This window comes from Neofelis nebulosa, chromosome 14, assembly GCF_028018385.1.
Source record: "Neofelis nebulosa isolate mNeoNeb1 chromosome 14, mNeoNeb1.pri, whole genome shotgun sequence".
Classification (NCBI taxonomy): Eukaryota; Metazoa; Chordata; class Mammalia; order Carnivora; family Felidae; genus Neofelis; species Neofelis nebulosa.
The window spans coordinates 45,691,364-45,716,560 of record NC_080795.1 but is presented as its reverse complement, the minus strand read 5'-3'; the positions used below and the strand labels follow the sequence as shown (position 1 = coordinate 45,716,560).

Sequence of the window (25,197 nt, the reverse complement as noted above, 5' to 3'; positions counted from 1 at the left end):
CCAATGATAACTAAGAATGAAATACTGACACACACTACAATGTAGAAAAACTTCCAAAATATTATGTTAAGTGAATGAGCCAGACACAAAAGGTCACATATTGTATGATCCCATTTATATGAAATATCCAGAATACATAAAACCATGGAAACAGAAAGCAGATTGGTGTTTTTCAGGCACCAGGGGGAGGGAGAGAGATGTAGAAGAAAATGCTTAATGGGTAAGGGGTTTTACTTTGGGATGACGAAAATGTTTTAGAACAAGATAGAGGTAGTGGTTATAGACAGTGGTAACGGTTACACAATATTGTGAATACACAAAGTGCCAGTGAATTGTTCATTTTAAATAGTTCATCTTATTATGTGAATTTCAATTCTTTATTTTTTATATGTTCATTTACTTTGAGACAGTGACAGAGTACTAGCGGGGGAGAAGCAGAGCAAGCGAGGGAGACACAGAATCCGAAGCAGGATCCAGGCTCTGAGCTGTCAGCACAGAGCCCGACATGGGGCTCGAACTTGTGAGCTGCGAGATCACAATGTCAGCTGAAGTCGGATGCTTAACTGACTGAGCCACCCAGGCGCCTCAATTTCAATTATATTATTAAAACACACACAGGTACACAAACTCTTTACTAAAATGAATTAAAGAATGAATAGGAGAGATACAGCTGAGTTAAGGAGAGACGGTCATAAAGTTTCCTAGGAAAATAACCCCACCTTCTTTGTTGATAGAATTTGCAGTTCTTTTTTAATATATTTTTTTAATGGTTATTTCTGAGAGAGAGACAGAGCATGAGCAGGGGAGAGGCAGAGACAGAGGGAGACACAGAATTCGAAGCAGGCTCCAGGCTTTGAGTTGTCAGCATAGAGCCTGACATGGGGCTCAAATGCGTGAACTGTGAGATCACGACCTGAGCCGAAGTCAGATGTCCAACTGACTGAGCCACCCAAGCACCCCTAGAATTTGCAGTTCTTAAGATGACCTATAAATTATGTAAGGTGGAATTTCCTGGATCTGAAAAATGAGTGAAGCGGAGGAAAGATGGGGCCCTGGCTGATATGTGATGTTAACAGATCAGGACTGGCACAGTGCATGTGAAGTGTGCACCAGATCCACCACGCAGGACCAACTGCTGGGAGTGTTGGCTACATCCTTCTCCTGAAATGTACCTTGGTCGGCAGTGGGAGATTTTTCACCCAAATTTACACCCCAAATTTAGGGGGCATATGCTAAGTGATATGTTAAGAGCACACAGAAGGGGAACTTTCTGTGTTCTCATGGAAGCTCAGGGGGAGACTTCCTGGAAAATGTGATGTTTATACTGAGGCCTGATGAATGATGGGAGTTAGGCAAGCGAACAGGGTGGGTTAAGAGAGCTCCAGGCGGAGTTCACATACCAAGGCCTATTAGCAAGCAACAAACCTTATTTTCAGGAAGCTGAAAGAAGCTCATTATGAAAAGGGCCACAATGAAATTAGAAAAGAATGTGGGTGCCTGAAGAAGCAGCAGACTACCACCTGGTATTTGGTTTTAGGCACATTATTTACCTTGGGAGGCCTCAGACTCCTCATGTAGAATTAGAGAAAACAATTCATACCTTATAGCATTACTGTTAAAATTAATTTAAATAAGTTAGGTAAGTGATAAGCATTTTATAAGCAATTATTAAAGTTGTTGCTATTATTAATGCCAAGACGTAGATAAATATAGTTTTGGTAGTATAAGGGCAGAACCCCAAAGCAATCAGCATTGGAAAAGGCATACAAGAAAGTTTACACACAATGTTTTAAAGAAATTGAATCAACAAACCACCATGGTGTGTTATAAGCAACTAATGTTAGTGAATCTTATAAGCAAACACACACACACACACACACACACACACAGACACACACACACACACACACACCAAACAATATGAAAAGTGAAAAAAATAGTGAATGCTTTTTAAAATCATAAAGACTTTCAGGTTTACAATATAAAAAAAATATTTTTAATGCCTAGTATCTTTGTTCTAGCAAACAATTCTACCTAACTTTCTGATGAGAAACCACGAGTAGTCTTGGTGAGATGGCAACGGCTCTCTACAAATCTTGTAACTCACATTCAGGACTAATTCCTTTAAAAATGTTCTCTGTGAACATAGGTGCTTTTAGTTAAAGTGGACTAAAAAAATAAAGGCAATCCAGAGCTTTCGTTACTTTCCTCCTCTTATCATCATAAACAGAAAGGAGAGACTTAAATAATCTGACCTTGAATACAACGGATTTCAAGGAAAAATGTGAATGTATCCTTAGCCCTGAAGTACAGTCTTTCATCAATAGCAAGCTTTAAAAAAAACAAAATGCTGACACAGTCTTAAATTTGTAATAATTACAGTGTAACAGATTTCCAAGAAAAATCATTAGCTACAATTACAAAATATATTTTATGTTTGTCATGAAATGCAGAAGTGGTACCAAAGCACTTAGGTTGGGCATGCTAAAGATTTTATCACTAACTGTTCTGGTAATGAAATATTAGAAAGTGTAGAAAGTTGCTCAATAATTTCCTACCTGCTGGCCATATTCCACTCAAGGGCTGGATTTTGAGAATTTCTTTCACTCTCTGTTAGCACCCCTCGTGTGCCACTTTCCTTCTCCGGTTTTAGTTGATCCCACTGTGCAGTACCAATATTGATGGACTGCAGATCTATTTGGTATTGTCTATCTTCAATTTCTGATCCAGGATCTCGAAGAATTCCCAAGTTCAAAGCTCTCCTGAAAAGGCAATGAAAAAAAGTGAATAGATAAAATATTCTGTTTATTTTGTTCACTAACATAGTAACATTATCATTTTTTTCTTTTGGATTACTGATGAATTCACTGGGCTATTCAAATCTCTGAGGCAGGTAAGCTGCCACATAGGAGGCCTTGAATGTATACCCCAAAGTTATCATGTCCAGTACTCTACCCTACAATGATTTTTTAATATTGTTCCCAGCACTGTGTTGTTTTCCTAAATACTTTCACATACATGATTTCAATCCTTGAGATGTTGTGGAGATTCTATTATCTCCTTTTTTACTAAAGAGGAAACAATTGAGGTAGAAAGACTTAGCCAAAGGTACTGAGGTAGTATGTAGCAAAACCACAACTTAAAAATCCAGGTTTTCTGACTTAAACCCAGTCTTCTCTCCAATGCTAATAACCTCCTTCCTCAGGCCTTTGATGTTTTGTTAGGAAAGGTGATAGAGCCTTGTTGATCTTTTGTACTCCCTTACCCTTTGCCCTTGTTTAGGAGACTAAGCTGTTGAGAAGACTATATTGTTTACTGACATAGAGGCACAGTGAGGATAACTGACCCATAAAGAGTTGAAACTTTGATCTTACTAGCCCCAATGCTGTGCAAATGAATAAAATTATCAGTAACATAAAGCTAAATTAGAGGAAGTAAATTGTTAACTTTTTCATGAGGGTTTTAGAATGAAAATAACAAGACAATATGGTGGGCAGGAAAGAACTGGGTTCAGGTTCAGAGGTCAGGTAAACCTGTTTGTGTGAACTTGGGAACTTTTTGGTTTTGTTTTGGTTCACAAATGCTTTAAATGGAGTTATCAAAAGGAAAATAATATATGGCCCTAATGAAAGTTTCAATCAGCACAAAAAGTGAAATAATATAGAGAATAAAAATATTTTTACTAGTACAAATATTGAAAAAAATCTATAATCTCAGTTATTAGAAAAAATACAACTAAATTAATTACAGCAATTGAACATTAATGAAATTAACTGGCAGGGGGTGGTGAGAAGGGGAAGCATGGGTTGTGGTGTAAAAACTACAGAAATAGGGTAAGAATCTGATTAAGACTAAAAGTAAGCAGTGTGGAGCAGACCATGCCCAGAGGCTGGTCAAATACAGATGGCAGGTAGAGGACTACTGAGACTCAAGATGGCAGGTGTGTGGGCCAGATGCTAGGGAATGGATATAGCATCGGATGCGCCAGGCAAGGTGAGGGCTGATACTAATGAATTCAAGTGAAGAGAAGAGCTGGGAGAGAACTGGAACTAAATGAGCAGGCAGTTCAGGTAAGGAGATGTCAGAGGGGGTTATAAGAGGGAGATATCAGAGGGGGTTATAAGAGGGAATAGGGAAACAAACAGGCATTGGTCAAGAAACCATAGCAGGAGCCAGAGAAAGAGATGGATGAATTCTCAGGATCCCTAAGGTAAGAGCTGAAGCTGTTTTTTTTGTTTGTTTGTTTTTGTTTTTCCCTTTCTTCTCTTTTCTAAGTTTGAACAATTGCAATCTAGGAGGACTGGGCATGCAAAGGAAAACGGCCTAAAATTTTACTTGAACCAAATAATTGCATTAGAAATAAAGCCCATAAAATGGACATGAACCTTTTCAATTTGCCCTAATGAAGGCAAAGAAAAAAAAAGAACGAATGAGGGTGCAGATGGGATGGAGTAACATTTAGAATATCACTGTTTTGACAGAATACTCTTCTTTCATTTTAATATTGGTATAATTCTGCTTAAAGGCCCATCTCAGACTTCACTTTCTATTAACACCTTCCTGACCAGCCTTTCTCCAAACTCCCTCTCTCCCTAATCTGTACTGTTGGGGTCTCTCTAAAAGTACAGTAACATCACAATGACTTGTCAGTTTTTCCTAACATACCATAAATTTCTTGAAGTCAGGAACAACTCTCCTATCAAGCCATCAGTAAATGCTGTTTCAACTCACTGATTTGAACTGACACAAATCTTGATACATCTCAAATGGAGAACCTATCTGTCCACAGTAGTTAAGAACACAGTCTTTAAACAGTAAACTTCTGATTGGGATGCACATAAATTCAAACATACAGCAAATATCTTGGGCAGTTGGTGGTCTAGCCTATTCCTTAGATTATTATTCCCCATAGAAAAGTTACATTTCCTTATTTTAAACTAGCCAATGCTTTCCACACTTTAAATAAATTGCGTAAACATATTTTTAAGGTGACCTAAAATACTTGAAGAATCCCTAAAGAAAAAGTATGTTATGAAATATAATCAGTGCTCTATTAAAAGACAAAGTAACCCAGCCCAGCATTAACATCAATCTATTTCCCTTGGCACATGGACGCTATATATAATCATAAGATTACAACCACAAAACCCTGAATTTCATCAGAGTTTTTCATGTAGGCTTGAAATTCCCCACATTTTTTCTTGGTCTTAAATTGAGATATATTCCTCCTATCTGTGGAAAATGTGACTTCCCACAGGTTCTTTTCCCTATGCAAATGGTCTGTATAATTAGCAATAGCCAGATACTTCTAAGCATGGTTATTTTAAAATTTCAAGCTTTCTAAGAATCAGGGTTGGAGATTTCATGTTTTCTCTTTTTCTTTGTTTTTGAAATAAGTATCTGTATTTTTAACGTGATTTGAAAGTTCGTTTAACTTAAAAGCCAATGGTAAAACCATTTATATCCGAGTTGTAGAAAACTGGATAACTGAAAGATTCATATGAACTTTACTCTCAGATTTTCCAATGATCATGAGCTTGGAGAAAATATTTAACTTCTCTGTGCCTTAGTTATTTCAATATTAAAATTAATACAGAGAAATAAAATATATGACAAGAAATTAAACTACTCATAAAAAGGTCCATTATAAATTTTACACCCATTTCTGAATGGATTCTTAAATGGTTCTGAATGAATAACATATCATAAATGCATCACCACCAAGAATAAAACAAAGCCCATTTTCCTAATTATGTAAAACCATAATGAAAACTCTCAAGATAAATGTTCTTTAGTATTTCCAGGTTCACCTGTTTCCAAAATAAGGCACATCAGAAACCACGGACGAATCTTCGGACTCAAACAACCAGAATGCTTGAAAAAAAATTTTTTTAAACACCTCTCAGAGTTGGCACAACGGAACAGAAACTTCAAACTTCCCCCACCCTAGATGCGCGCCCAAGCAAAACCAGGGACATTAATAAAGAAGCACCTGCCAAAGCCAGCTTTTGCTCTTAGGGTTTCTGCTGAATCCTGCACAGACACTGATGTTCTGCTCTGGTAACTACATAGGAGGAGATTTAAAACTCAAGGCCCACCCAAGGTGATGAATCAGCTTAAGTGGAGACCCTGCATATAAAGCTGGGGTCACAAAGGGCTACATAAGCAGTGAAAGTGTGAATTAAAAATGGCCCTCCTAGGGAGCCTCTCGGTGGTAAGTTCTGTATCTTGATTGCAATGGCAGTTAAAATAATCTACATATGTGATAAAATTGCATAGAACTATATGCACATTATCACATAAGAGTACATCCAGAAACTGTTGAATCTGAATACAGCTGTGGATTGTACTGATGTCAATTTCCCGGTTTTGATATTGTGCTATAGTTATGCAGGAAGTTATGAAAGACTTGACATTACAAAACTCTGAGAAGAAAACATAGGGGGAAGTTCCTTGGCAAAAGTCTTGGCAATGATTTCTTGGATTTAACTCTAAAAGCAAAGGCAACAAAAACAAAAATAAATAAGTGGGAGTCTATCAAACTAAAAAGCTTATGCTCAGTAAAGTATCAACAAAATGAAAAGGCAACCTCTGAAATAGGAGAAAATTTTGGAAACCATGTATCTGGTAAGGAATTATATCCTAAATAGATAAGGAACTCATACAACTAAATAACAAAAAGCCACCAGTAACCAATTTAAAAATGGGCAAAGGATCTGAAATAAACATTCTTTCAAAGACATACAAGGGGCCAACAGGTAGATGAAAAGGTGCTCAATTTAGAGCAGTGAAAGTACTGTGTATGATACTGTAATTATGGACACGTGACATACCATATTATACATCAGTTCAAATATATAGAACATTTAACACGAGGAGTGAATCCTAATGTAAACTATGGATTTCCGGTGATGATGATATGTCAGTGTAGGTTCTTCAATTATAACTGTGTACTACTATGGTGGGGGATGTTGGTAAAGTCCAAGATTAATAAGCTAAACATAACAAGGCAGAATAAACTAAAAAAAACTAGAAGAAAATAAGAACAGAAATTAATGAAATAAAAAAGACACAGAAGGATCAACAAACCCCAAAAGAGACAAACCTCTAGTATTTGAGACAAAAAAAAGATAAAGATAGAAAGCCTAATAAATTAATTTTGCAATTAAAAAACTCAACTATGATGCTGTAGAGATAAAACAGATAATAAGAGGATATTAGAAAGATTTATAGGAACAAAGATTTTACAATTTATTGTGGAAAAAAAGTCTCTCCTCTAACTTATCACTGTCCCTAAAGAGATTTCTTATCCTTTTCACCGTGGGATTTATATAAAGGTTGTCCTCTCATCTCTTCCACCAAATATAATGCTACTTCTCCTTTTATAGCTCTTTTTCTATGTGGAAATGACTACTTTAAAACTTTATCTTGACAGTTAAAACTGTTGATAATGTAATAACTAGTGAAAAGCATCCAAGTTCTTCCCTATTTCTTGTCTTACTCAAGACTGTCAAAACTCTTCTCCTAACTAGCCCTCTGGCCAATGAGCAAACTTGCATGCATGCATTCATTCATTCATTCATTCAAAGGATATTTAGTAGAGTACTGCATGCTAGGCCCAATGTCAGGCCCTAGGGATACTGGGTTCCTGTGTGGTTCCTGCCCTAATTCAGCTTATAGTCTAGTTGGGGATTTATAGGCAATAGCAAAACAGTTAATTCTATAAAAGGTTAGGTATAGAATGCAATTGGAAGCACATAAGTGGGACACCTGACCCAGACCTAAGGGTCCAGAATTTAACGGAGTTCAAAAAAAAAAATCCCAATCTCATTTCATATAATGAAAAAAATTATTTCAGGCAAAGGAACAATAGGTTCAAAGGCCCAGAGGTGTGAGAGGGTAACATATCCAGACACTTTGAAGATGCTCTGAATGGTTCGCATGGAGAAGGAAGGAAGTAAAGCCTCAGGCTAGTGAGGCTTCAAGCCAAAGACAGGTCCTTCCATCACAAAATGTCCGAGAATGCACTAGGCCCAGCCTTGGGGATGAAGATTTGCAGCCCACAGGTCAGACTTATCTAGCAAAATGGCATTTTCTCCTCTGCCATAAAAGTTACAGAATTTATGTAATAGTACAGTAGTCAAGAGTAGAGAAAGAGCTTAGTTTCTGTTTTAATCGTAAGAATTAAGAGAAGGAGTCTAGCGTAGAACTTGCCACATCATAAAAACCTCAGTGTTAGAAAAAAAATCATCCTACTTTGATGATCTCTTCAGTCTCTACATAAAATGTTAAATGAAAGTGAAATGATTACTAAGTGAGGGAAGAGAGGCTCACCCAGATAAAGCACACAAGAGGGTTCTGAAAAAGCAGAAGCCTGAGCAAACAGCACGAATGACCCTCAATTCAATTACTCAAACTGAGTGAATTCTACCCAAATTTTCTAATTTGATCTGTTTCATCAATCTAAAAACATTTTAATAGCATGCTGGTTAGTTTGTAATAACCGCCTCCTGCCCCCCACATTTTCTAAGATAACAAACAATTGATAATGGAAAGTTTAGGCCAATTAAAAATACAGTTGCATCTTTAAAAAACGTATTTTCCTCAATAATTTTTTAGCCTTCTGAGATATCAAACCTAAAAAACAATGTATTCTTGTGCATTTTCCCAATATAAAATTTAAATTACTATTACAAATAATACAGGTAGGCCATTTGGCTTATTAGTTTAGGTTAATATAAAAATCAAATATATTTAAAGAATTAGCTTTACAAGTTTGGTTTGATTTTTCTGTTAAAAATGAATACGGGGTAATTTTTTTTCAGACTTAGGTCATAAAATCTAATTTTTCTTTCCAATTATGTGATCCTTATGACTTATTTTCAATTCAAGTCAGAAAACATACAATGGTGCATTGATTCACTTCATTTTCCACAACGTACTTATTTTTTTCCTCAACTTGAAATACTCATCTTTATTTTTTAAAGTATAAGATGCCCATTTTGTTTAATGTACACTTAAACCCATTTCAGTCATTATAAAATATTCAAAGTATTTTTTCAATATGAAATATAAAAAACATTCAAAATGTGTTCAAATACCATATTAACTTTAAATAAGTAATAAGAGAACAAGATGTCTTGCAAAAGATGTATTTAACTATATCTTTTCTTGAAGGTATAAGTACAGACACAATTTGAAGATAATTTATTTTCATTTCTCCAAATGCTAGAAATCATCTTGCAATTTTTAAAATGCAATTTTCCCTAAGTATATGACTTTATAATTTAAAAACAGGTTGTTATCAGTAAAAAACAACTTAGGGGGAAAAAAAAAGAAGTGAAAGACAATTTGAATGCAAAGCCAAAAAAGAAAATACATTTTAATCAAGACAGCTTTGATTTAGTGCACTAGATTTTCATAGCATAAGAAACTGCAAACTCATTAGAGCAAAGAATTCTAATAAAATGATACTTTACTAGGGAACTCACAATAGGAAAAGAGCTTTAAACTTTAGCAAGAACCAAAATGCCTAATATTAATGTCTACCTTACAAAATGCAGTGAACCTAAATGTTCATCAATGAATTAATGGATAAAGATGTAATATACACATACACACAAGGAAATATTCAGCCATTAAAAACACACACACACACAAAGAAATCATTTGTGGCAACATGGATGGACCTTGGAGGTATTATACTAAGTGAAATAAGTCAGAAAAAAACAAATACTCTGTGATCTCATTGATATGTGCAATCAAAAAAAAAAAAGGGAGCGATCAGAAAAAGAGATCAGACTTATGGTTATCAGAGGTAGGGGAAGAATTAAAGAACGTGGTCAAAAAGTACAAGCTTCCAGTTATAAGATATATCACTGCTAAGGATGTAATGTACCACATCATGACTATAGCTAACACCGCTTGCTACATGATCTACAGGAAAGTTTTAAGGGTAAATCCTAAGAGTTCTCATCACAAGGAAAAAAATTTTTCCTTCTATTTTTTCTTTCTTTTCTTTTTATTGCATGTATATGAAAAGATGGATAATAGCTGAATCTACTGTGATAATCATTTCAACAATATATGTAAATCAAACCATCATGCTATACATCTTTTTTTATAATGATTTTTTAAATGTTTATTTATTTTTGAGAGAGAGCGAGCATGAGCAAGGGAGGGGCAGAGAAAGAATCCCAAGCGGGTTCCATGCTGTTGGCACAGAGCCCGACACGGGTTTCGAACTCATAAACCATGAGATAACGACCTGAGCCAAAATCAAGAGTTAGACACTTAGCTGACTGAGCCACTTATGTGCCCCATTGTGCTGTAATCTTAAACTACAGTGATATATGTCAATTATTTCTCAATAAAACTGGGAAAAAACAATACACATACAAACTTACAGTTATAAGATGAATAAGTGGTTCTGGGGATCTAATGTACAAAATAGCTATGATAATTAATGGTATATACTAAGAGAGCAGATCTTAAGAATTTTCATTAAAAAAAGGTAACTGTAACATGATAGATGTGTTAATTAGCTTGGTGGTGGTAATAATTTCAAATTATATACATATATCAAACGATCACTTTGTATACCTTAAACATATACAATTTTTCTTTCTCAATTTACCTCAACAAAGCTTGTAGAAAATACAATGAAAATACCTTAATAAGAAAAGCTTATATTGACTCACTTCCTAATTAAATTTTTCCTGGAAATGTTTGATATCATAAATAGAATCAAATTTTTTTGTCTCAAATTCACATACCTCTAGCTCTACCAACTTTGCTCTCTCTCCTTATTACAGTATTTAAGACCACTTAGCAATTCAAATCAGGAAAGGGGGTGAGTCAAGATACCCATAACTTCCTTGCCCTTAACACAAAAAGCTGCTTTATTGGCTAAAATGTAGGAGTTATAATTGTAATTGCTTTGCCCTTCCGAAACTCATCTTCCATACCATTTGAACCGTTCAGCAGGTGGTGTAGGAGGATAAACTAAAGTCTGCAATAGTTGGGTCAATAATATAATCATAAGGAACCAAAGAAGACCTTAAGTATATAACAGGAAACATAGCTTTAATGTTTTCCTTTTTAAATTGATTTAGTCTGGGTCAGGCCTTTTGTATGTTTACATAAGGAACAGCTCATGTTGAACCATTTATACTTCTCACTGCTGAATAGGCATATCTTGGGAGCTCACTGTAAAGAAATAAAATTCATTACTTACAGCTCAGTTAAGAGCGGTAAGTTTACAGAATGTTAAGCCAGAAAATAGGAATGTAAGAAGTAAAATTTATATGTCTTGATTAAATTAAACATCTCCATTTTTATCACCAAGTGTCTATAATAATAGTAATTTTGACAGTATACAGGGCAGGGGATATAAATAGTTGACCATCAGGCTGAGACCTACTGCAGATTTCCATGACCAAAAACTTAGCGCAGGAGTTCTCATCCTCAGAGCGCAGAAGAATCACCTGGGAGCTTGTTAAAAATGTTAAGTTCCCACCTGCAGAAACTGTGATTCAGCAGGTCTGGACTGGGACTGAAAAATATGCTTCCTCCCTTGTTTATTTTAGTCAAAACTAGCACCCTTATTGATTTTAAAACCAAATTCTAATACGGAGAGTATCACATCTCTTTGACTTGGAACATCATATCTCTGGTACCTGAAGTGAAAGGAGCAAGGACAAGAACCAGTAAATCCAAGGCTATTCCATTTATAAAACAGAGACATTAATACTTGTCCTGCTTCCTTCACAGAGACCTTTAGAGGAAGCATCTCTTCTCTTCGAAAGGTCAAGATACTGTTAATTGACTTCACCCTGGAAAGCTGGGTCAGTGTCTATTTACTCATCTCCATGAACTTAGCCACAGGCCTTGACACCTGGTAGGCTTTTAACATACGAAGTTGAATAAATAACAAATATTCTTGTCTCTGCCCTTCTCTTCCCTTGGGGCTTTTAGAGCAATCATTTTTTTCTTTTTCTCTCTTGTATCTTTATCCTTCAGGCAAAACTATGTTGAAGTAAGAGAGAGAGGTTCTCCCTAAGACCCTGCATCCTCTCTAGCTACCACCCTTTCTTTCACATTCCCTTTTAACCAGAAATTTATTTTTCTCTCAGTATTTCTATTTTTTCACAATTTATTTTCTCTAACCAAGAACAATCAGGTTGGTCACCCCTACCTGTCCTCTGAAATTTTCCTGGAAAAGATCCCCAACTGATTTTCTAATTATCAGATCTAAAGGGTGACATTTATCCTACAAAATGGACTACCACTTGGCAATGAGAAAGAATGAAATATGGCCTTTTGTAGCAATGTGGATGGAACTGGAGAGTGTTATGCTAAGTGAAGTAAGTCATACAGAAAAAGGCAGATACCATATGTTTTCACTCTTATGTGGATTCTGAAGAAATTGAACAGAAAACCATGGGGGAGGGGAAGGAAAAATAAAAGAGAGGGAGGGAGGCAAACCGTAAGAGACTCTTAAAAACAGAATAAACTGAGGGTTGATGGGGGGGGTGGGAGGGAGGGGAAAGGGGGTGAAGGGCATTGAGGAGGGCACCTATTGGGATGAGCACTGGGTGTGTTGTATGGAAACCAACTTGACAATAAATTTCATATTAAAAAAATAATAAAGGGTGACATTTAGTCATTAACTCACCTAACCTTTTTGGATATTTGACAATTCAAAATGGCAGTGTAGCATGTGGTGAAGAGCACAGACTGCACACTTAGCCTGCCTTGATGGATGATTCTAGCTCTGTCACAAACCATTGGGCGTCTTTGAGCAAATTAAAGTTTCAGTGCTTCATTTTATTCATTTGAAAAGTGAAGTCACTGAAGAGAGTCAAATGAGTTACTTCATGCCAAGTAGTATCTGACACCAAGTAAATGATTTATATATATTGGAAGATATTATTATAGAAATGTTTTTCATTATTAAAAATTTCTTCCATGAGCTTGTGTGGTTCCACACTCCCTCAACTGTCCTTCTTTAATCTCCTTTACTAGATTCTTTTCTGTTTGTCCCTTCAATATTAGTGATTTCTAGAGCTCCATCTTCATCTTGGGTTTTGTATACATTCATCAGCACAACTGATTCACAAATGCCAGGATATGTACTTCTTAATTATACCTCCAATTAAGGAGATAGGTTTCCTAGGACCCCCTTACATTTTCTGACCCAGCCCATGCTATGATGAATGACATACATTTGCAAGACAGTTGGCTACCATTAGAGTTCCATGGTCAAAGAAAGTGCAGTATAATTAAACTGTACTAGGAACATGAATTTTATTTTTTCAGATTCCATTTTTAAGTAATCTCTACACCAAACATGGCACTTGAACTTACAACCTCGAGATCAGGAGTCATGTGTTCTACCTGACCAAATCAGCCAGGTACCGCCCTAAGAACATGAATTTTCATGTCACAATTACATTCAAATTCTGGTTCTACCACTTACAAGATATATATCCTTGGAGAAGTCAGCTAACTCAGTGAACATCAGTTTCTTCTGTAAGGGGATACTGGTACCTACATAGGTTTTCATGGGGATTAAGTGGTAATTTCAATTAACATGTTTAATAAACTATACATGACACCTGGTTATTGTTATTGCAACAATGGATAAGAAAGCAGCTTTGGTCTGCTTTCAGACTGAATCCACTAGTCTCACTCCGTATTATAAAATCCAAAAGTACACTGAGGATACAGAGACTTGTGTTTAAACAAATAGGCTCTATAATAATTCCTTGAGTATAAACAGAACATTATGTAAGAAATGATTTCTCTATAATTCCAGTCCAAGTGATAAAATGAATACTAAAAACATCATGTATTTCACATTCTCAAAAGAAAGAAAGGCTTTATAATAATAGAGGAACAAAAATAGAGTCATCTAATTATTAAATTTTGTAAGAATTTCATACATTTCACATTAAAATTACTTTTTATTCAATACAAACTTTTTAATAAATAAGAAATTTTACATCAACAAATGGTTTTATGATGGGGCAATAATAAAACTCACCTTTTTTCCAGTTATACAAATATTAAATGGTCATGTGCACAAATCCACAAAACATGACAAAGTAATGACAACAATATTTATCATTTTTTTTCCTCTGATGGCTAAATTATAAGCAATTTCATTAGTATATAACATACCTCTGAAGTTTCTCAAAATATTCTCACTGGTTACAAAAGTTAGAAGCTAGATTTTCACATTCTATCTTAAGGAAAATATAAGCTTTGACTTTTTTTTTTCTTTTTTTTCTCCAGCAAACAGTTGGAGTTGAGCTGGTAAGTACTCATCTGCTCATGAAAGTTATAAATGGGGTACAGACTTGCAAGATGATTTAAGAAGATACAGAGTATACAATGTATGCTCAATGTGAAAAGTATATCAAACTATACAAAACTCTGATCACATAAGAAATATATTTAAAGAAATGAATTAAATGAACATGCACTGCATTGAAGAATTGTTGTCATCAAAGAACCCATGTGTGATCTCAGAGAAATTACTGAAAGATACACTAGAATATAGACAAATGGAAGTGCTACCTCAATTTTGTAAGAAAACTGTTTTTGATCTTTAACGACATTGATTTATTCATTCATTCTTCAGAACGTTTCTGAGCACTTAGAATAGAAAGTGATATAAAGAGTTATATGAATTAACTAAGAATAAATCAAGACAAACCTATTCCCTTTTTTGGTTATATTACCATGACAGCACTGAGAAAACAACATCACTATTATAAAACTTGATGTTATAAAGATGTGCAAATGACTAAGTTTAGATACTTTTTAGAATATACTGGAGCAGCACCTGGGTGGCTCAGTCAGTTAAAGCATCTATCTGACTTGGGCTCAGGTCATGATCTTGCAGTTTGGGCCCCACATCGGGCTCTCTGCAGTCAGTGCTGAGCTTGCTTTGGATCCTCTTTCCCCATCTCTCTCTGCTCCTCTCATGCTCGCACACTCTCAAAAATAAAAAGTAAACATAAAAAAAATATATTTAAGAAATACAGACTTGACAAAAAACATAGTAAAATGGATTTAGAGCTGCCTTAATACCAGATCCAAATAATAACTATTTAAAGTTTCTTTTTTTTTTTTAAATTTTTTTTCAACGTTTTTAATTTATTTTTGGGACAGAGAGAGACAGAGCATGAACGGGGGAGGGGCAGAGAGAGAGGGAGACACAGAATCGGAAACAGGCTCCAGGCTCCGAGCCATCAGCCCAGAGCCTGACGCGGGGCTCGAACTCACGGACCACGAGATCATGACCTGGCTGAAGTCGGACACTTAACTGACTGCGCCACCCAGGCGCCCCTAAAGTTTCTAATAACATGACAGGATTTGGCTCAATTCAATAGTCTTTATCATTAATTTTAATGAATTCATATAAATCACTCTTATCGAATTTTCAAAAGACCAAGTTGGGAAGTACAGCTAATAATAATGAATGAGAGTATTTAGGATTCTATAGTATCTCAAAATACTGGAAGAGAGTCAAAACTATTAAGATGAAATTTAAGAGGAACAAATACAAAATTCCCATACATAGGATCAAATAGCCAACTCTGTAAGTACAGGATGTGAAAGAGATTGCTTGACAACACTACACACACACACACACACACACACACACACACACACACACACACACACACACACAAGAACAAAAGAAAGCCTAGAAAAGTTAGGCTGGCTTATGAGAGAGAAAAGAAATAACAAAACCATTGTAGCCTTTTAACTTTTAAATACATTACATACACTGCACACTATGAAGTTTCACAGGATTAGGCAGTCTCTTCCTTATTACAGTAATAAAGTTGTACAACTCTTAAATACTATTCTTTCATTGATTTTCAAACATTAAGTTTTAGAATGAATTGATTTTATATGCATAGCTTCGATTAAAATAATATATAATTCCTTGACAACATGAGATCCAAGAGATTTTTTTTAGAATGTTACAATATGATATTACAGGTGCGTTCAGATAAAATCCAGATTTCTAAAAAATGCAGGTACCTGGCATAAAAGTAAGCTTCGTTTATTTATTAGAGTCCAGAGTGGTCTGATTTAACAGTGTATTTTACTACAATTCCCACATAGGTGACTTTGAAAAACTAATTGTCAATTTAGCAAAATCCTGCATTCTTTAGGTTTCTTTAAATTTCCTTTCTTTAGACTTCTAAAGATAGTAAATATAATAAACAGATGAAATTTATAATGTTTCCTTATTATAGAGATAGACCTCCTACTTGCTTCTAATGTTTCTACAACATATCTCTGGCAACATTCCTGATTTATGATTCTTCTATAAAATCTACCATTGGCTGCAAATCAACTCCTACCACATAAATTATGGACCATCCAGACTTTATTCCAACTATGTTAACATCCTTTTTCATTCTGAGATTTTTCAAATCTTTATGCAATTTTTTTCATTTTGTTTACTCAAAATAATTGCTTTTGGTAGTTAATGGGCTCCCTATTTATTTTCAAATCCAATTTGAGTATCATAGTTGAAACTTTCTACAAAATTCTCCATTCTACTACCATTTGTAACATTCCCTCTATCTTTACTAATCAATTGTTATCTATTATCTCCTACTCCTAAAATATGTTTAACAAAAAAAAGACTTCCTTTCAAAAATCATTTAAATCAGGATTCAAAATTGTTCAAAATCTCTGCTAAAGGTTTTCAGTGGTAACAGTAGTATTTAAACACACTGGTCAATAATTAAAAATGAAGTTTTAAGAGACTATTTAATGACCCAGAGAAATGTTCATAGAACATTACTAAACAGGAAAGGCAAGTTCTTACTACCTTTATGATTATCTTCTAAAATAAGAAAAAACCCTTTAACCTTACAAGAGTATTTATAAAAAGAGTGAATTGCAGAGGAATTAGCTGGACTTCATGTAAAATAGTCCTCATTTTAATTTGCCTAAGAAATCATTAATATAATTTTTAATAAAACCATCTCCATTTATCTCTTATGAAATTCATTTTTATTAGTATGCCTATCACTTGAACCTTCTTCTCTTTAATTACATTATTTTATTCCACAATATTCTGATTCTCTTACCAAACTATTAAGTATTTTTGTACTGCAAAATATATAAATATACACAGTAATAATATTAATACCACTTTAATTTGCATACAGTGTAATGGTTTGCAAAGGGCTTTTCAATATTATCTCTCGTAAATCACCACCCACAGGATGTGATACATAGAATTTATTTTGCAGATGCTGATGATTCAGGTAAGGAGGCTGGGTAAAGGCAGAGTCCAAATTGGAAGCCACACCTTCCAACTACAGATTCAGTCTTTTCTATACCTAACAATACGAGAAGTGGTTTTCGTAATAAAATGTAAGATTGTATTTTATTGTAAATGTATACAGATGGGTGAGAAACCGAGAGATTTCAGATTAAATTAAATGAAGACAATATTTCCAAGATTATAGAGTAGATTTACAATAAGACATTTGATGGAGAGGGAGCCTTTAGACTTGGTATATAACAAACCAACACCTTTCAAAAAAAATATTGCCATGTTATTTTATATAGTTTATAAAATATAGAATTGCTTCAGGGGAACCTGGGTGGCTCAGTCAGTTGAGTATCCAACTTTGGCTCAGGTCATAATCTCAAGGTCGGTGAGTTGGAGTCCCGAGTCAGCCTCTGTGCTGACAGCCTGGAGGCTGGAGCCTGCTTCAGAGTCGGTGTCTCCCTCTCTCTTCCCCTCCCCCACTCATACTCCCTCTCTCTCTTTCTCTTTCTCTCTCAAAATAATAAATAAGCATTAAAAGAAAAGATAATTGCTTCAGACCAACAAATATCACAAAACTTGGGATCAGGAGTCAAGAATCTCAAATTTCCGTAAAATAACCATTAAGCAACTCTCCATTTGTAAAGGAAAACAGTACTTTTAAAAAATGCTATCAATGGTTTGGGAAATCTCTTAACATATGATCTTAAAAATATAAATATCTCAGGGGCACCTGGGTGGCTCAGTCGGTTAAGTGTGTGACTTCTGCTCAGGTCATGACCTCACAGTTTCTGAGTTCCAGCTCCGCATCAGGCTCTGTGCTGAGCGTGGAGCCTGCTTGGGATTCTCTGCTTCTCTCTCTCTTGCACGTGCTCTCTCTCAAAATAAATAAACTTAAAAAAAATAAATACCTCTACATGCAAAATAATCAGAATAAAGACAGTTTAAGGAAAGGTACCAAGCAATAATCTTCTAGTCAATAATCAATGCACAGACTCACATTTGACTTAAAAATTTGGTATATTTTCCCTATTGTATGGTAGGGTACCACCCTTCTATCACCAAACATTAGAGGGCACATATCTATAAACCTAATCACACAAGGGCATCACAGCACTGAAGTATTGCCTCTAGTTGTACAAATATTTTTACCTAAGGGTCTTCCAGGCACTCCCAGTCCTATGACAATCTAGTTTCTAGTGCCTATTATCACAGTATTAATACTAAGTGTTTGTCACAATGTAGAGCAACGGCAACTCTCACACTGAGCTACCGGAAAGGTAAATCTGATACAATCACTTTGGAGAACCCTTTGGTGATACCTAGAAGCACCGAAGCTGTCCCTAACCTATGACTTAGGAATTCCACTCCTAGATACCTTAGAGCCCATTCTGTCCAATACAATAGCCACTAGCTGTATGTGTCTATTGAAAATTATGTCAGTTAAAATTCAACACAATTTAAAAAATATAGTTCCTTAATTCACAGTGTAAGTGCTCAACAGACATATGCAGTTAGTGGCTAATGTATTAGAGCAGATACAGAATATATCCATCACTGCAGGAAGTTCTTTTGTTAAGCACTACCCTAGAGAAACTATTATATATGTATACAAGGAGAATACTGAAGAATATTCATCACTACATGTGAAAGAGAAAAATTCAAAACTTAAATGTCCATTATTGGGGGGAAAGATTAAACACGTGGCATAGTGACACAATGTACTATTAACCAGAAGTAAAAATCTATGAATGAGATTAGGAATATCTGAGTGGTTCTTACATGCATAAAGGCAGAATTAAAACAAAAAGCAAGTTGCAGAACAGAGGTAGGTAGTGGGTATACAATGCAATTTTTAAATTTTCTGTATTATTCTGATATAGTTCTTCAATACAAAGGCTTTTAAAGCATACTGTTTTGCTTACTACAGCTCTATAGAATGTCTTGAAATCTAGGATTATGATACTTCCAGCTCTGTTCTTCGTAAGATTGCTTTGGCTATTTGGGTCTTTTGTGGTTCCATACAGATTTTAGGATTGTTTGTTCTAGTTCTATGAAAAATGCTTTGGTATTTGATAGGGATTGCATTAAATCTGTAGATTGCTTTGGGTAGTGTGGACAAATATTGGTTCACCTTATCCATGAGCACGGAATGAGTATCTTTCCATTTGTGTCATCTTTAATTTCTTTCTACGGTGTTCTTTAATTTTTGGAGTACAGGTCTTTCACCTCTTGGTTATATTTATTTCTAGGTACTGTATTCTGGTACAATTATAAATGGGATTGTTTTCTTAATTTCTCTTTCTGCCACTTTATTTCTGTATACACAAATGCAGGAAATTTGTGTGATAATTTTATAACCTGCAACTTCACTGAATTCATTTATTAGTTCTAGTAGTTTGCCTTCCTGGTCTGATTGCTGTGGCTAGGACTTCCAGTACTATGTTGGATACAGTGGTGAGAGTGGGCATCTTTGTCTTGTTGACCTTAGAGGAAAAAGTCTCAGTTTTTTACCATTGAGTATGATGTTGGCTGTGCGTTTTTAATATATGGCCTTTATTACATTGAAGTATACTCCCTTTAAAGCTACATTGTTTATAGAGTTTTTATCATGAATGGATATTGTACTTTGTCAAATGTTTTTTGTGCATATGTTGAGATGATATTTTTTTTAATTAAAAAAATTTTTAATGTTTATTTTTGAGAGAGAGAAAGAGATAGAGCACAAGTGGGGGAGGAGCAGAGAGAGAGGGAGACATAGAATCCAAAGCAGGCTCCAGGCTCCAAGCTGTCAGCACAGGACCCAATGCAGGACTTGAACTCAACAGCCATGAGATCATGACCTGAGCTGAAACTGGAAGCTGAACCTACTGAGCCACCCAGGAGCCAGAGATGATATGTTTTTTATCCTTTCTTTTGTTAATGTGATGTATCATGTTTGATATGTAAACACTGAACCACTCTTGCATCTCTAAGATAAATCTCACCTGACTGTCCTTAAGGATTTTTTTTTTTAAGTGCGGTATTGGATTAGGTTTACTAATACTTTGTTGAGGATTTTTCCATCTATGTTCATCAGAGATACTGGCCTGTAGTTTTCTTTTTTTTAGTGTCTTTAGCTGATTTTGGTGTCAGGGTAATGCTAGTCTTATAGAATGAATTTGGAAGCTCTTCTTGGTCTCTTAGTTTTTGGAATAGTTTGAAAAGAATCAGTATTAATTCTTCTTTAAATGTTTAAATGTTAAAAGCAAAACTGAACTACTGGGACATCAAAATAAACAGCTTTTACACAGCAAAAGGCAAAACAAAAAGGCAATCTGAACGGAAGAAGGTATTTACAAATGACATATCTGATAGAGGATTAATAGGAAAAATATATAAAGAACTTATACAACTCAACACCAAAAAATCCCCCAAATAACCCAATTAGAAAATGGGCAGAGGGCCTGCAACAAACACACAGAAATGGCCAACAGACACACAAAAAGATGCTCAACATCACCAGCAGGAAAATGCAAATCGAAACAACAATGAGGTATTACCTCATACCTGTGAGAATGGCTAAAATAAAAAACACAAGAAATATGACTGTTGGTGAGAATTGGAGGAAAAGGAACCCTCGGGGCACTACTGGTGGGAATGCAAACTGGTGCAGCCACTATGGAAGACAGTATGGAGGTTCCTCAAGATATTAATTACACAATTACCATATGATCCAGTAATTCCACTACTGTGTATTTACCCAAAGAATACAAAAATACTAATCTGAAAAGATATATGCACTCCTTTGCAGCATTATTTACAATAACCAAGATATCAAAGCAACCAAAGTGTCCACTGATAGATGAATGGATAAAGATGTGGTATACATATAAAATGGAATATTACTCAGCTATAAAAAAGAATGAAAACTTGCCATTTGCAGCCACATGATGGACCCAGAGGGTATACTGCTAAGTTAAGTCAGTCAGTCTGAGAAAGACAAATACCGTATGATTTCACTCATCTGTGGAATTTAAGAAATAAAATGAAGGAAAAAAGAGACAAATAAAAAACAGCTATTTAAATATAGGGAACAAACTGATAGCTGACAGAGAAGAGGTGGATGGGTGGGGGGAATGGGTAAAATAGGTGAAGACGATTCTCATATTGGACCATATTGGATGCTTATCATGATAAGCACTGAGTAACATATAGAATTGCTGAATCATTATATTGTACACCTGAAACTAACATAATACTGTGTGTTAATTATACTTGAATAATAAAAAAGGGCCAAGCAGAATTACAGTGTGGTAATTAAGAGCTCCATCTTGCTGTATGATCTTGGACAACCATGAGTTTCGTTTTCTCTACTATAAAATGTGAGTAATAGTACCAAGGAGTGTCAAAGGATGAGGTGAAAATCCAAGGAGGTAAAATGTGTGAAGGTATGCTGTAAATTATAAAATGTTATGAAATGTTAGTATTAAATAGGGCTTAAACAACAAACTGCAAATTACCTGAGAATTTTAAAAGTGATATAAACCATCTGAGTAGGTTGGATAAAGGCAGGATATGGTTTTTGTGCCATGTAAAAAAATTACACTGGGGCGCCTGGGTGGCTCAGTCGGCTGAGCGTCCGACTTCGGCTCAGGTCACGATCTCGCGGTTCATGAGTTCGAGCCCCGCGTCAGGCTCTGGGCTGATGGGTCAGAGCCTGGAGCCTGCTTCCGATTCTGTGTCTCCCTCTCTCTCTGCCCCTCCCCCGTTCATGCTCTGTCTCTCTCTGTCCCAAAAATAAATAAACGTTAAAAAAAAAATTTTTTTTAAAAAATTACACTCAGTTTGTCAGTGATATTTTACTTAACTCTGCATAAGGACTAAAGGTGTAATCCTTTCTCCAATTTAACCAATACAGCACAACCAGATTAAGTAATTATTTAAATTTTTTAATGTTTATTTATCTTTGAAAGAGAGGGAGAGACAGAGTGTGAACAGGGGAGGGGCAGAGGGACACAGAGAATCCGAAGCAGCCTCCAGTCTCTGAGCTATCGGGCACACAAAGCCCGATGTGGGGCTCTAACTCACCAACCACGAGATCATGACCTGAGTCGAAGTTGGACGCTTAACCGACTGACTGAGCCCCAAGTAATTATTTTAAAAATGTTCACTGTAGTAACCATAACAGCTAATAGAAATAAGTATTCAGTAAATATTTCTGAAAGCTTACTATGTGCCCATCAAATTCAGATGCTTTGCATGCATTAATTTATGTAATCCTCGTTACAACCCTATTAGGTAGGTGTAATTATTATTCCCATACTGCAGATTAGGAAACTTAGACAGTTAAGTACCTTCTGTTGACCAAAGACATTCTGCTAGTAAGTGGAAAAGCTGAAATTTGAATCCGGGCAGCCTAGTACCACAATCTGTGCTCTTCAACCACCTATTATATGCTTGGCACGGTGTTTAATTCTCCAAAAATAGTGCAAACCTGATCAGAAATGCTCAGAACTGCCCCATTCACCCAGGCAATGAAGCACAAACTCCTTAACCAGGAATCCAACACTTCTACAAGGTCATCTCTATCACTTTTCCCTACCTCTCTCTCATTATGCCCTTGTAATTAATCCTCTGATACAACAAGAAGAATGCTTAGGTCTCTAAATGTACTTGCCTTCCTTCTTTGACTCCTTCTTTGATAAAATTCATTGTATCCTTCAAGGGTTTCAACTAGTTGTAACTCTTCCATGGAGATGCCCTCTGGGTACTATAGCCCCAGAAGACTTCTCTATGAGAAAATCTCCCTTATCTAACATCTATAATCAAGATGTGATTAATTACGTGGATATGAATTAGGACACTCTGTGATTCTAAACAGCAATGCTGTATCAAGGATATTCTGAGGCTATTCCTATCAATAATAAGTGTACATACTGTCAAGACTTGTTTTCCAAGGCTTGGCATTAGAATCTTCTTCTTTTGGAAACTTTTCCCTACAGAAATTTAATCTCATGAGATGAGGTTCTAGAAAGATCTCAATTAAATCTTGGACTGAACAGTATTCAGATTTCCAGAAATAATGAAGTTTAAATTATATTACTATAGATAGGAATTAAAAATACAGTATTTTATCCATGTATCCACAAATTAATGAAGCTGAAAATAAATCTATCAATTTTACTCAGGAAGTCTGACAATGTCATGTCATTCCTGATATGAAGATAATTTTTTCTTCTTCAGGAAAATAAAAACATAAAATTATTTTACCCTATTTTATTCTTTAAAGACATTTTTATTTACTTTGGTCATCAACACCCTAACATGGCAAGAATATAAAATACAGAGATAATAAATGGGATAGACTTATTCTAAATAGTACATCAAGAGTTAAGTATGCCATAATAAGACATTGTTGATGTTAGTCAGCAAAATATGAACTATTTAACCAAAATATCTAAGTTATATTATTTATTCTAATAAATTTTATATAAGCTTTAAATGATACCAGGGAACAATACTCTTTTATAATCTTAAAATCAGATAAGTAATATTAATCTACAGTACAGTTTCTAAAAGTACATTATCCCCAACGTTTTCTAAAGTATAATTAAAAAGGAAAAAGGAAGAATTAAAGCAACATATAAACAATCTAACAATGTAAAATTAGCAGTTTTTATAAACAGAACAATGACTAAAAAAATATTTAACCTTTAGTATTTGTGCTCTATACTGTGACAATTTAAGAAAATAACCCTGAAACAACAACGTTCAGCAATAGCAAAGACAAACATATAAACGATGAAGGTACAGTTGCTCAAAACAGGGACTCAAGACTACAGTGAAACCAGAGAACGATTAGGTAGTTTTTAGAATTTTGGTTACAAAATAAATACCAAAACACAAATGTGTTTCTCTCTCAAAGGGAAGGGAAAAGAAACTGATTTAGAGGGGCTGAAATTTTGTTTTACCAAAGAATTCTTCAAATTTAAAAACTTATTTCTGAGGAAGACATGGTCCAAAGTGATGGAAGAGCTAGAAAATATTTTACCGATAAACTTGAGACATGAAAGTGGTGGAAAAAAGAATTTTTCTCACACCTTAGCATGTGTGCTGGGACAAAAGAGTTCAACATAAAATTTATGAACTGAGAATCAATGAGGTCAAACAGCTGTTAAAAAGATGCTACAAAATGACTCCCAATTTAACTGGTGATGATTTTCAAATCTCTTCTTTCTGCGAACACCATAAAGTACTCCTTAAAAATATAACTGTTTATAGAAATGAAGATGTGTTTTCTGCTTTAGGGTACCAAAAAGAAGAAAAAGAATATTCCTTCACAAAAATGGCTGCTACCAGTAAGAGAAGACAGTATTAAAGTAGCTTATAAGCATCTTTCCTATCACCAATGTATCTAACAATTATGTACATTTATTTACTAATTTATTCATTATATCATTTTATTATATTAAAATCCAGAATTCTCATTCAACATCAATATGTTTTTAAATTATACATGTTGTCTACCTATATCTTAACATGTTGGGAAAAATGAAAAAGTGTACAGAAAATAATTGTACCTTTTTTATAAAGCCAATTGAATACTGTCCACAAATTACTGATAAAAGGTCTTAGTTATTAAAATATTTTTAATAAAAAATTTTCAAAATATTTTTTACTTAGTACACTATTATGCTTACAACATAATCATGATTATTTTGATCCTAAATATTAACACCATAAGCCATGATCTGAAACTGATTTAAACTATGGTGAAAATAACTTTAATTTACAATATTAGTGAAATCTTTTCTTACAAGATGAAAAAAATGCAAATGCTACAATATACTAAGTATGTAAAATATTCAGTGTTTTATATTTTAAATGTACCATATATTTCT

At 34.9% G+C, this 25,197-nt stretch overlaps 1 protein-coding gene across 7 annotated transcripts in view; it reads right to left on the bottom strand.

The window, feature by feature from the left end:
- VPS13B (vacuolar protein sorting 13 homolog B) overlaps positions 1–25,197 on the bottom strand; it is an 805,543-nt gene that overhangs the window by 290,583 nt on the left and 489,763 nt on the right. For 6 of the 7 annotated variants that reach the window (XM_058699592.1, XM_058699588.1, XM_058699591.1 and 3 more), the window contains one exon: positions 2,559–2,762. In XM_058699592.1, the coding sequence (XP_058555575.1) occupies positions 2,559–2,762 (204 nt within the window). Of the gene's footprint in view, positions 1–2,558; positions 2,763–25,197 lie in introns of those variants that run through there. The other variant, XM_058699594.1, reaches the window with a different exon arrangement.